The sequence below is a fragment of the Filicampus tigris genome, chromosome 6, assembly GCF_054856515.1.
Source record: "Filicampus tigris isolate MCC_2025a chromosome 6, RoL_Ftig_1.0, whole genome shotgun sequence".
Classification (NCBI taxonomy): domain Eukaryota; kingdom Metazoa; phylum Chordata; class Actinopteri; order Syngnathiformes; family Syngnathidae; genus Filicampus; species Filicampus tigris.
In genome coordinates, this window is record NC_141222.1 from 21617979 (window position 1) to 21630392 (window position 12414).

Consider the following 12414-nt stretch of genomic DNA (forward strand, 5'->3'; position numbering starts at 1 on the left):
ACAAGATAAATCCATAATTACAGTAACAAAAGCACAGTATCACATGGACATGGTACTGTTTACAAGAAAATGCTTTCACTTTAAACATCAGAATGTTGTGAGGGAAAACGTTATCTTTCAAAAATTAATATACAGCATTAGAATTGACACTTTGCCAAGTAAAGATTTTCTTTATCAAGAATATAGTCTGAAAGCGTTTTAGATGATGCATTGATGGATGTAATGATAAAATGTTACAATGTGATGAAATATGTTTGGATCTTACAAACCCAATTGCCAATTCCAATGAAGTTGGAAAGCTGCGTTAAACATACATAAAAGCAGGATACAATGATTTGCAAATCATGCTCAACCTATATTTAATTGAATACACGATGACAAGATATCAGCATTCAAACTGATAAACTTGATTGTCATTCGCAAATAATCATAAACTTTGAATTTTATGGCTGCAACACATTCCGTAAAAGCTGGGACAGGGTCATATTTACCACTCTGTTAAATCACCTTTTCTTTGAAGCGGAAGTCAACCCAAACATATTTTTTTCAAGAATATGTTCCCAGCAGGCCCACTAGTTGAAACACGGCATTCTGATTAATTTTGCATTTGTGGAATATAAATTAAGCAGCAGAATGCACTCGTTTTTAGCCGTCTCTGTGGGCGGCCATTTTATCACTTCTGTCAACTGAAAACGACATCACAACTGCTCGCAACGACCAATCACGGCTCAGATTAAGAAAACAAGTCAGCCGTGATTGGTCGTTGTGAGCAGTTGTGATGTCATTTTCAGTCGACAGAAGACAAAATGGCCGCCCCCAGAGATGGCTAAAAACGAGCGGATTAACACTTATTCCACAAACGCAATATTTATCAGAATGCCCCGTTTCAACTAGTGGCCTTGCTTAGAACATTTTCTTGAAAAAAAATGTTTGCGTTGACTTCCACTTTAAATAACTCAACAAATGTTTGAGAACTAAGGACATTAATTGTTGAATCGGTGTGGGTGGAATTGTTTCCCATTCTTGCTTGTTGTACAGCTTCAGATGTTCAATAGTCCGGCGTCTCCATTGTTGTCCATAACAGTCCGGGAGTTTCTTTTCTTCTTTGGCCCGGGGGAACCCGATGTCCATAATTTCCCAAAACAAATGTGGATTTGTCAGACCACAGAACAATTTTCCACTTTGCATCAGTCCATCTTAAATGAGATCGAGCTCAGAGAAGCCGGTGGTACAGTTTTACGTTGCACAGGGATGTAGCGGATAACCCCAGAGCTGGGCACTTGACACTTTTTTTTGCCGGTCCGTCCTCCATCCGCGACATGCGTACCCTTCGGTCCTCCCATGACATAAGTCTTTTTCAGGCTGATCGCAAGACCAAACTCAGTGCAGGCACTAGCAAAGCAAGTAATGAGCCGTTGCAGAGCTTCTTCACTTTGAGCAACAAGCGCACATCGTCAGCAAAGAGCATCTCTCTGACGAGGATTTTGCGCAGCTTAGTCTTGGCTCAGAGGCGTGAAATCTTCAAAGATTTCCATCGCTCTTGCATAATAAAAGCAAATAAATGTATAGATTAAGTCCAAATTGACCTATGTTTTTTTTTCTAATTGATTAAAAAAAAAAATCTAAATGATTCCAAATTCCGTTAGTTGTAACTCTCTCTATACATGGAGGCAATGGTTCCAGGTGAATTGAAAAAAATAATAATAATTTGAAATAATAGGCCTCCAATGATCCCAGTGGAGTGTGACCTGGCCGTGTCAGCGGTGGGCACAGTGGTGCTGCCACAGGTCCACATGCTCCTGGAAGCTGAAGAGGCAGCGAGGGCAGCGATGGGGCCAGTCGCCCCGATGCTTGCGGCTGTGTGTGATGAGGTTGGAGCTCTGGCTGAAGCATTTGCCGCATATGTGACACACGTGGGGCTTCTCGCCTGACACACAAAGCATCAACATCATCGGCCACAAAGGCCCACTCGTCGGATGATATCGGGCTTGTCGGAGACCCCACATTATGACATATAAGAATACTCATTTCAGTGGTAAGACACCCACCCGTGTGTATGAAAGTGTGCTTCTTCATGTCCGACTTTTGGTGGAAGCGCTTACTGCAGTACTGGCAGGCGTAGGGCCGCGTGTCGGAATGGATGAGCAAGTGAGTGGACAGGGTGGACGAGCGCTTGAACACTTTCCCGCACACGCTGCAGCCAAATGCCCTGACGTCCTGACACACACAAACACAACATTTCATGTCATTTTATTGTCCTGTTGTCTGCTTTTTTTTCTTAAACACACTGTACAGTGAAATCAGCCATCTGTTTCTCAATCGATTACCGCTGTATATTTTTTAAGATAATCGCTAATAACGTAGTAAGTCTGTCGTACTCATTTGTGGCGATTGAGCATTAAATGTATAAAATAGCGCATCGTATCTCACTCGGGCGTCCAGCTTGAGTTGCCCCTCCCCTTATATAATTTGCACTGCTACAACATGCAGTTAGCTAGCTTTGCCGCGTACACACCAAAAATTGCAGCTTCCCCCGGATGCCGCAATTTACAGAAGAGCTCTGTGTCGTTATCTGGATTCCCAAGCGAGGCGGCGACGTCGCGGATGAGCACGCGGCCCGTCTGCTGGCCGAAAGGAGCCCCGGCAGCATGTTAGCTCACTCGCGAGCTGGTGGCTAGCTCCTCTCATCACAACGTGGAAAGCCCCGCGGCACAACCACCCTTTGAGACTTATTCAGACTCGGGGAGTAACAAGGTTATTAGTTAGCAGTCTCACTTTTAGTTGAGGATTGACCTTAAATTTGCCACTGGTTGTGTAGTGACTCACATAGCTGACACAGCTGACGCGGCGCCAATTCTGAATCCATCTAGTTGTCAAAGCTTTGAAATGACTTCACTTCAATTCCCATCATGTGCTTGCTATGAAGCCTTGTATGCTAATGTCGCACTTGCGTAGCATTCGTAAAAGTGGTACTACATAAAACAACTGATTCTTACCTTGCCCTTGCATGATTCACCATCTGCTGTGCAGGATGTGATTCCATGGCACTTGTATACGTGCCTCTTAAAACTGGACAAATGGGTAAATAACTGCAAAAACAAAATAAGGAACACATCTTCAAGTTGACGTTTACTAGTTGAATGTGTTTGTATTATAATGGAGAAATTGCCAACTTTGCCACAGAGTGGACACTCTTGACTGTCAGAAATCATCTTTGAGTTGCTCTGATCTAAAACGGACATTCCTGATGATTTTTGGGTGTCTGAAGTCACGTGATGTCCAGACCACTTTTCAACTTGCTCAGCAGGACAGTCTACGAAGAGTGTAAGAAATAAAATTTGAACATCTCAAAGGTTGATTTTTTTAACGGCACTGATTACCTTCGCAGTGTTGGTCACGACAAAATGGCTGTTGCGAATCGAGGCCAACCGTGTCAACAGCCTGTGGAGCAGCTGTGGCGTCCTCCAGAGATGAGTCTCGGGGCCCCCTTCCTTTTTTGGCTAGGCTCATTCTCTGTTCTGACTGTAGGGGGTGCAGCCCTCCTCGCTTTACCAAGAAGGAACGAGGCATCACTCTGGAGGAAGGACAACCTGACATTCATTCCCTAATGTAATAACGCTGAGTAATGAGAGGGAATTGAGCAGTAAACAGGATCAGTCATAGTCATTACGATCTTAATCTTCCATATATTTTTCCCCCTTGACAGATTGCAGGCTATTTGAAAACACTATGGTGATAACCAGAGCTGGGCAGTCCGTCCCTGGGCCGGACCGGTCGGACCCTTTTTTGGGGCGGAGGGGTGAGGGGGGGGGGTTTGACAAATTAAAAAAAGTAGCTGGACTAAGCATGGCCGTAAGTGGATTTTAGTCCGGCCCACTAATCGACCCTCATGCGTGTGACGTGGCGGCCAAATTTGATCTCAGCCTACTCGCGAAAGACTTCTTTTTAGGCTTCTTACAAAACAAATTGTGTCGGGAAGGAAAATCAAACTGCGCGCAGCACTCAAGTATGACACTGGCACACCATGCACTTCCCTACTTATGGAAATACGCCGTAGGAAACCTGCTGTGTAGTGGTTTGCTGGCATGCTTTTATTTTGAAGGCAGGGAAGTGTGAAGGAGGGGAGTTTGGAAAATAGGTAATTTGTTGCTTGCAGACTTGTGGTCTGTTGGACGAATAAATTATACAATACGACAAAACCAACCCCATGGCTCGCAATGGAAGTAAGTACACACAGCTGGGTTGTTGTGTCTTTCACAACTTAATAACTTGGAGCAGTCTCGGAGCTCAGCTTCTTTTTATTGCGTAAACGGCATTCATTCACAGACAAGTTGAATCACTGGTAACACTTGAAATTATATCACTGCGCGCACGTCGCGGTGCACTGAGGAAATCACAGGGCGACAACTACGCCTGGAAAAGTAGGTCCATGGTCCCTGGTCAAGGGTGGAGGGTCGCGGCCGGACGGGCAAAAAAGGGGCAAGTGCCCAGCTCTGGTGATAACTAGTTCCACTCTTGTTTAATAAAAAGAAAATCAGCATGCAGTATTTGACTTGGACACTAGATAGCAGCAGAAAATACGTTTTGAGAAGAGGTTCTTAGCCGCTTGCGCAACAATATCATTTATGTTGTGGCGGAGTAAATTAAGAACAAATGTGACAGGAAAAGGAGCATAATTACTGTATAACAACAATATCGTGTTGTTGTATAGATTCATACAGTAGATGACAACCGATTTATTTCAATGTATTTTCATACTGCAGTACTCCCAAGATTTACTTTACAACTTGCCTCAAATACTTTACTCAAATGGGAATCTTCATCAATAATAGTAACAATAAAATTGTAACAATAAAATGGTAAAACTAATAATAATTCCAAATACATTAACATTTCACACTAAGAGAATGATTTGTTTTACTGGTAACAGCACACAAAAATGATCAAATTAAATTTTACCATTTACAATTGTTGTACTATACATCTCAAGCCATTTTTTTTTAAATAATTGTAAATAAAATATTTTTAAAACATGAAAATACACCTTTTTCAACTGTAATGATGAACATATCCAATTAATATATCATTCCATATCATATAAAAATGTAATTAAGATGACAATTAATTTATCAATCATTGTTAGACTCATCCCCACATTTGAACTTTAACTGTAATACAAGTGTAAAAAAAAAATGTTAACTTTCAACATTAAATGAAAAAGGCGCATCATTTATTAGCTCACCAAGACCACGCTACGGTGCAGTCTGTAAAATGTCAACTGAATGCCGATACGACATGGATAAACTGTTGCTATGAAAACTTACCAGAAATGAGGGTCACCCTTGAAGCAATCTGGCACAAACTAATAAACTAAGCAAGTGATTGTAGATGAAGTGAGGTCACTGTGTCTGGAAGACTCTAAAGTTTTCATGAAAAGGAAGCGCTTTCATCTGTGACGTGACAACCGCACTGCTTCCTCACACAAACACCACACTGTGCACATTCCTGTCAAGGCAGAAATCTGGTCATTCACAAACCACAGTTGAGTGCAAGTTGAAGACTGCACAGGCAATGTCTAAAGCGGGGTAACACACATACCGACAATTGGGCAGAATTTGATTATTCCCCCCCCCCCCCCCCCCCCGCTTCAAAGTCAACAAAGACCTGATTGGTAGTCATCTGAAAGATTACTCTGAGCGATTATCCTGTGGTGTGCCGTGTGATTTTTCCTCCCCCGCAACAGTCGGGACCGACAATCGTAAATGTTGAAACTGTTCAATGTTTACGAATTCAGCTAGTCGAGCTTTACTAACAAAAAAGCTTTTTTTTTTTCTTCTACTACAACACTTTAAGATCTTTGTATTTTCAGGCAGTCTAGTTGTTCTGTGGCACCATGCTGCCTCTCACAGGTGAGTCTTCGTATTACAACAGATTACTGGTTTGGGTGAGGAGACTCAAATCACCTTTCCCAATTGAAATGAATGGAAAGGCCATTATTCTGTTCCAGCATCCCCTAAAACACAAATAAAAATGGTTTTGGCAGCAACTCTACTCTTATTTTTATAAGCCAGGGTTTCATTATGATCACTTCAAAAATAATTTACAGTCAAATATCTAAATGGTTACTTCAATTGATATAATAAGACACACGCAGACAACATTATGTGGCCTGGCTGGTCCGCCGACAGTATAGGGGTTGACATGACTTTGGCAGCAACTCGATTCTTAAAATGCAGTAGTACCAACAAAATAATTTTTTTGAAGCAGTTATTTTATAGCCAAATTTCAACATATTGTTTCTTTTAATTAATCAACTTAGTGTAAAAAGCAGATAACTTTTCAAAAAGCCAATTACAGAAATCATTTTGTTAGTTTCTCATGTAAGATTGCAATTTTTTGAGATGGTGAAGTTTGGGTTTTGTGCAGTAAGCAATGAACACCAAAATGATTTAAAAAAAAAAAAAAACTTGACGAAATGTTTTTGACTCCACATGCTTTAAGAGTTTTACTTTTTGAACTGAACTGCTGAAATAAAATAAAAAAAATAAGTTTTCCCACAAAATTCTAATTTGATGAGACGCAGCCATGACAGCGACTCTGCTTCCCCTGTTACAAGTTGGGCTGCCGAGATCATTTTTGAAGCTGCTATTTTAAGGTCAACTTTCTGCATATTGTTGCTTTAACAGACGTAGCAAGACACAAGCAAACCTTCGCAAAGATACAATGTCAAAGTTTTATTATCGTTCATGGGATACAGAACACGGAAATGTCTTTCATCATACTAGACTTAACAGAAGCTTTAGTTGGACTGAATGTATGCGACAAGTACACCAGTCGAAATTCGAGAAGAGGGAGGGAAGGAGGGTTGCATGACGAAAATGTTTGACACCACATGGAGAACAGGGTGCCATCGCATTAAGTTGCTTCAATCGCCAAAGTCTTGCTACATAAGGTGCTCAAATGTGACATGGTGAGGAGGGAGGTCGGGCTGTACGATTATGGCGATTATGGCACGTGACTGATGTTGTATGATCAGGAGGGGAAACAGATGGATGGCAGTAGTCTAATGACATAATAATAAAGCAAGTATCGCCCAGTATTCAGTAGGAAAAAAAAAAAAAAGGTTGTCACAGTAGTTGTAGTCACATCAGAGCACCGTCACTTTAGATCCGACGTCTTACGATTTTCAGAATTTAGAATTCCTAATTGGACAATGAAATGTGAAGTTGTGCGCATGTGTGCCTCCTTTGACAGTGAATGAAATGTGTTGAACTCATGAGTCTCATGTTGCACTGTGCTTGACCTTCCTTTCCCTATATACAGGCGTATCTCAATAAATTTGAATATCGTTGAAAAGCCCATTTCTGTTCAATTAAAAAAGTCAAACTTGTATATAGATTCATAAAATACGTTTTTTTTTCCCGTTAGCTGTCTGCTATTCTCATCAAACCATTATTGTTTCACTTTTTGAACTGAGCTATTTAAGTAGTTTTCCACAAAATTCTTATTTATTGAGATGCAAATTGACGTGACTGTCAAATCATTAACTGACAAACAGGATTTTTCAAATGGGCTCTGATAGCCTTTCAAACAAAAACAAAGGATTCGGACAGGAATTCTAGTGCTGCATTCAAGAAAATATCCCACTTGTACCTTCAAGTGGAAGTTAACAAACAAAATAAAAAAACAAAAAAATTGGAAATCTGGTTGGCTTGTCTGTCACCAAATGACATTGTAGACTGCTAGGTTAGCTTAAGACGCTAATCGCTAGATAGCTAGCATCGACTGTATGTACGTAGTCACTTGTTCTCCAACTAGTGTTATTTTCACTTTACAATCACAATGGTATTTATTTTTTTAGACATTAGGTCCGACGACCTGCATAAGTGCGTTGTAGGTTGGTTCCTTTTTTGAACACAGCATTAGTAATCACGATCTGTCAAGTTAAAAGGTTTTGCATTGATGCTTTTACTCTTGATCTTGCAAAAAAAAAAAAAAAAATCTAATAAAATAAAAATAAATAAAATGACATTATTTCCAAGGCGATGACCATTTGGATTGCTCAAAGTAAAAGCTCACTCATGCCTAATGAAACAGATTTTGAGCTTTGGTTGCATTATTAAAACAGTTCACAAATGGCAAACACGAGCACGAGAATAACAGGCCAACTGCACACAAGGTCAGACTTGAGATTTGAACCCTAAACTGAAAAGCTGAGGCAGACCTGCTACCCACTATTCCATCGTGGCTCCTTACTGAATACTGAAAAAACAGACTTTTGAATTTACTTAAATTGAACATAACGTCAGTGTTTTGTCAAAAAAACGTATGCCCAATTTTGGATTAAAAAAAAAAAAAAAAAAAATCACATTAATGCAATATCTGTAACGCGGAAACACCATTCAGGTAAAAATAAGAAAATGAAAAAAAAAATGGCCATGTGTTTTTCACAGGACAGCAACGATATGCACTGTATGTTGCACATGATTAAAATGTAGTTAGCTTTCCCCCCCCCCTTATAATTATGTCAGTCTTCCACACAACATATGTACAAATTAAGTGAATTCAAAGGACTTTTTTTTTTTTTTTTCAGCATAGGTCCCCAACCAAAAGGGCAAAATCTCAGTCTCCACTGTGTGGTTAAGCTTAAAAAACAGAAGGAAGTTTTACAACATTGCTAACATTGATTCCAGTGGAGAGAGCGCTCTTGTGACTTGCAGCAATTACCACTAAAAGGCTGTTATTTGCGACAGTACACTTGGCAATACTACATCCTCTTTAACCCATTTGATGCCTTTACGGGAAGATCCAATTTCATTTTTGCCGTGGACGGACAATCGCATATAAAGAAAAAATAAATAATTACAAAAGAATGAATGAATATCGTATCTTGTTACTTTCTCTGTGTAGTGCAAAAAGCAGAACATGTGACACCCTGTTTATCTTCAGTGTGAACTCAAAAGCGACACTGCGATTTTAAATCGTAATGACTTACTTTTAAATTGTCTAGATATTTAATATTTAAACAGACTACATCAGTAGGCCCATTTGATATGCAAAACATGCTAATGTTAGCATCCATTTCCACACGACGTAGCTAGTTTTAGCTAACTGACAACAGTAATAATGACTGTAGGCATAGCGAGGTGACATCCCAGTATGCAGAAATGAAACATGATAGCAGCACATGGAGCGTCTCACCTTGCGTCACAGCACACGGGTCGGGCAACAGTCGTGGCGGCACTCGGTTGGCACACGCATACAGGAGGGAAGGAGGGAGGCCTCTGTCGGTACCTCAGACATACTCCTATGGTTTGACACTTGATAGTAAAAATCATATCAAAATAAATTACATAACATATAAATTACTTTAAAATACAAAAAGAAAAACGATTTGGCAATGTTGAGTTTCTTCCTTTCTTCAATATGTTTGCACTTTGAACGTCCCGCAGGTGGTGAAGATGTTGAAATGGTGGACATGGGTGTATGGACGCCATTTTGATGATGTGAGTATGTTACTTTGCAGCTCCTTGGGCCCGTTTTGATGAGCATGAGAGGGCTCTGCGCACAGCTCATAGACCTTTTGTTGTGAAGGCAGCCAGGACTGATGTGCCAACGCTGTTGTCTGATATTCTAACTCAATCAGGAAGGAAAGTTCAATATGGGCTGCCAGCTCATCTCACGTCATCGATACATTTAAGGAGGGGTGGCCTCGCAGGTCCATGTCCGTCTATTTTGAGCGGTGGGTTGGGATATGTACTGTAGTAGAGGACAGCTTTCGAAAGTGCAGGGCTTCACACAGGCACAGTATCTCCCAAAAGGGGTACATCGCTCACACTTTTGAAAATATATTCAAATATTTTTATGGCATTACACTGAAAAAAATTACACTTTGCTATAATGTAGTCAGCGAACAGCTTGTATACCAGTGTGAATTTAATGGAAATGCCATTAATCCTTTCCAGCCTACTCCCCCGCCCAAAAACAGATTTGTATGTTTGTGGGTTGAGTGTGTCTTTTGAAGTCCCTCCAAACATGTCGGAACTTTCTGGAAAAACCTGGAACGCTTGAAGTAGTGGGTGGTGTTGACGAATGCTGATTGGTTGGTTGAACTTAGAAGTGTGTTGTCTTCACAACGGCATTGTCTTACTCGCCAAATCTCTGCTAGCGTGCTGTAGTTACCAGTTGTGCTGTCCTCACACACCATAAAATATTTTAAGAATAGACGGAAAGAGATTGGATAGGTGGAAAAAGCTGTAGTGGAAATGGCCGTTGAGTGAATAAATGGTACAACTGGCCACCGTCCAGCAGACCTCAGCGGCAGAACAAAGGATTCAGCAACCGCCTAGCTTGAAGCCATGAGCGGTGATTCCAAGGCAATCGCCAAAGATAAATATTAAATACTCACAAAACATTTTTATTTAGCCACCAACCTCTTTAAGACTGAGAACTACTTCTTGGGTATTGCAAAGGGCTACCAGTTTGATTCGCACTTCTGAAATAACATTTGCACAAATTACCTTCATTCATGTTATTTGGCTATATGTTATTATTAATAATTGATTATAGTTATCATTTATGTGACATTGAACAGTTTAAAAGTTCTCACAATAATAAATAAACAGATAAATATCTTAGTGTTTACGTTTTCAAATGATCGCCTCCACAACGTTATTAGGAATTCACCATATCCCATCACAGGTGAATTTTTTTTTATTTTTTTGATTTTTATTTTTATTTTTTTATTTATTTTTTTTTTTTTTAGAAAAGACTCGCGGGCAACTCATGTGGTCCATGGGGGCTACCTACCTGGTGACCCCTGTGTTAGAGCAATTGCAAGCAGCACCTTTTTTTTGGTTTCACGTCCTTACTTGCTACGCTTATCGAAAAGAAATACTCTTCTACTATTTTTCCTTTTTTGCGCAATTTACTTGGCTACACTCAAACCTTTCGCCTGGGTCCTTCCCCCCTCTCTTTTTTTTTTTTTTGGTAGCTAGGACCAGCTAGCTCCAACAGCTAGCTAACACAATCGGCGAGTGTGCATACGCCACCGTCACTGAAAACAGGCAAACAAAGCAGAAGTACTGGAAGAAGAATTTGTCAAGGGCATTTTCCATTATGTTAGCATCAAGCTAGCAGGCTGTTCGTTGTTTGCCTGTTTTAAATACACAACACTTACTTCTCTCTTTTTTTTTTTTTTTTTGTAGTCTGACAGTAAACTTCAACTGAGAGCGACATTAAATACCTTGAAGCCTCTCTTTTGATGAATTGTTTAGTGTTTGCCGAACTGCTGATTACTGTGAAGTAAGTTGAATTGAATTCTCTGCCACAAGCTGTACACTGACCATTTTACACTGTAGAGAAGTGTCATTTCTTCAGTGTTGTCCCATGAAAGGATATTTATAAAATATTTGCAAAAATGGGAGGGATGCACTCACTCTGGTGAGATACCGTCCACCAGCGTCGCCATTGTCAACGATCAGTGCTCCTCAGTTCTCCATGGCCTCTGCGCACACCATGCTGCCGTACAGCTGCGGGGGGTCCGGGTGTGTCCGCTCCTCCGCCTCGCTGTCCGTGCTGCCTTCGCTGTCCAGGCGGGCGGAGGGGTGACACGGGCCCGGTATGGCCGGGTAAAGGGCGTTAGGGGGCAACGGGCTGTGGAGGAGGTCCTCGTCAGAGCTTAAGTAGTCGCCCTCAGCCGAGGCCGGGCTGGCCAGGCAGAGGTCCTGGTAGTTGGCGCCCATGTTGGTGAGCCTGGAACCTGGGGCCCCAGCTTTCTGACCTCGCAATAGCCTGATCTGGAAATGCAAAAAAGGATGTCACGCTTTACAACCAACACTGCTCTCATTAGCCTCGACACGACTGCTTATGCATATTTATTCATGTAAAGCTGTACTTGTCCCATTCCCAAGCGCAAATATGTATGCAGTGTATACAATGTATACGTTGAGACATATTCATAGTTACATAATCGCAGATTTTTTTTTGGGGGGGGGGGGGGGGGATATCCTTGGTTACAGTGGACTGCCATTAGCAAACATCCGCAAAGTACCGACAATTTTGTCTTTTCTCGACTGAAAATGACATCACAATGACATCTGAATCTTAGCCGTCATTGGTCGTTGTGAGCAATTGTGATGTCATTTTCAGTCGACAGAAGACAAAATGGCCGCCCCCAGAGATGGCTAAAAACGAGTGGATTAGCACTTATTCCACAAATGCAATATTTATCAGAATGCTCAGTTTCAGCTAGTGGGCTTGCATTGAACATATTCTTGAAAAAAATATGTTTGTGTTGACTTCCCCTTTATCAGTTTCAGGTGAAAGAAATTCATCTTTACAACAACAATATCGATGTTTAAAGCCATGTAGCGTGAATCTACCTACACAACGTGACAACTAATCTGTGAATTT

At 41.0% G+C, this 12414-nt stretch overlaps 2 protein-coding genes across 6 annotated transcripts in view; both read right to left on the minus strand.

Annotated features, from left to right (window-relative positions):
- Positions 1–790: 790 nt before the first annotated feature.
- Positions 791–5616, minus strand: LOC147146246 (uncharacterized). Of its 2 annotated transcripts, XM_086034526.1 has the most exons (6): positions 5325–5616; positions 3381–3574; positions 3174–3313; positions 2997–3089; positions 2049–2217; positions 795–1927 (listed from the first exon to the last, which is right to left on the minus strand). In XM_086034526.1, exons 2-6 carry the CDS (start codon positions 3568–3570, stop codon positions 1758–1760), a joined length of 762 nt encoding a protein of 253 aa, XP_085890652.1. In that variant the 5' UTR covers positions 3571–3574; positions 5325–5616; the 3' UTR covers positions 795–1757. The 2 variants fall into 2 exon arrangements, with proteins under 2 accessions (XP_085890651.1, XP_085890652.1); XM_086034525.1 differs by having other exon boundaries at positions 791–1927; positions 2997–3313.
- Positions 5617–6719: 1103 nt separating this feature from the next.
- Positions 6720–12414, minus strand: part of evi5l (ecotropic viral integration site 5 like) — a 32003-nt gene continuing 26308 nt past the window's right edge. For all 4 annotated transcript variants that reach the window (XM_086034524.1, XM_086034523.1, XM_086034522.1 and 1 more), the window contains one exon: positions 6720–11798. In XM_086034524.1, the coding sequence (XP_085890650.1) occupies positions 11490–11798 (309 nt within the window). In that variant the 3' untranslated portion in view covers positions 6720–11489. The remainder of the gene's footprint in view (positions 11799–12414) is intronic.

Coding starts and splice junctions, on each gene's coding strand:
- LOC147146246 (XM_086034525.1), bottom strand. CDS start 3,570: ATGCCTCGTTCCTTCTTGGTAAAGCGAGGAGGGCTGCACCCCCTACAG. Junction 3,314..3,380: donor TCGTGACCAACACTGCGAAG/GTAATCAGTGCC, acceptor CACTCTTCGTAG/ACTGTCCTGCTGAGCAAGTT. Junction 2,218..2,996: donor GTGAATCATGCAAGGGCAAG/GTAAGAATCAGT, acceptor TGTGTGTGTCAG/GACGTCAGGGCATTTGGCTG.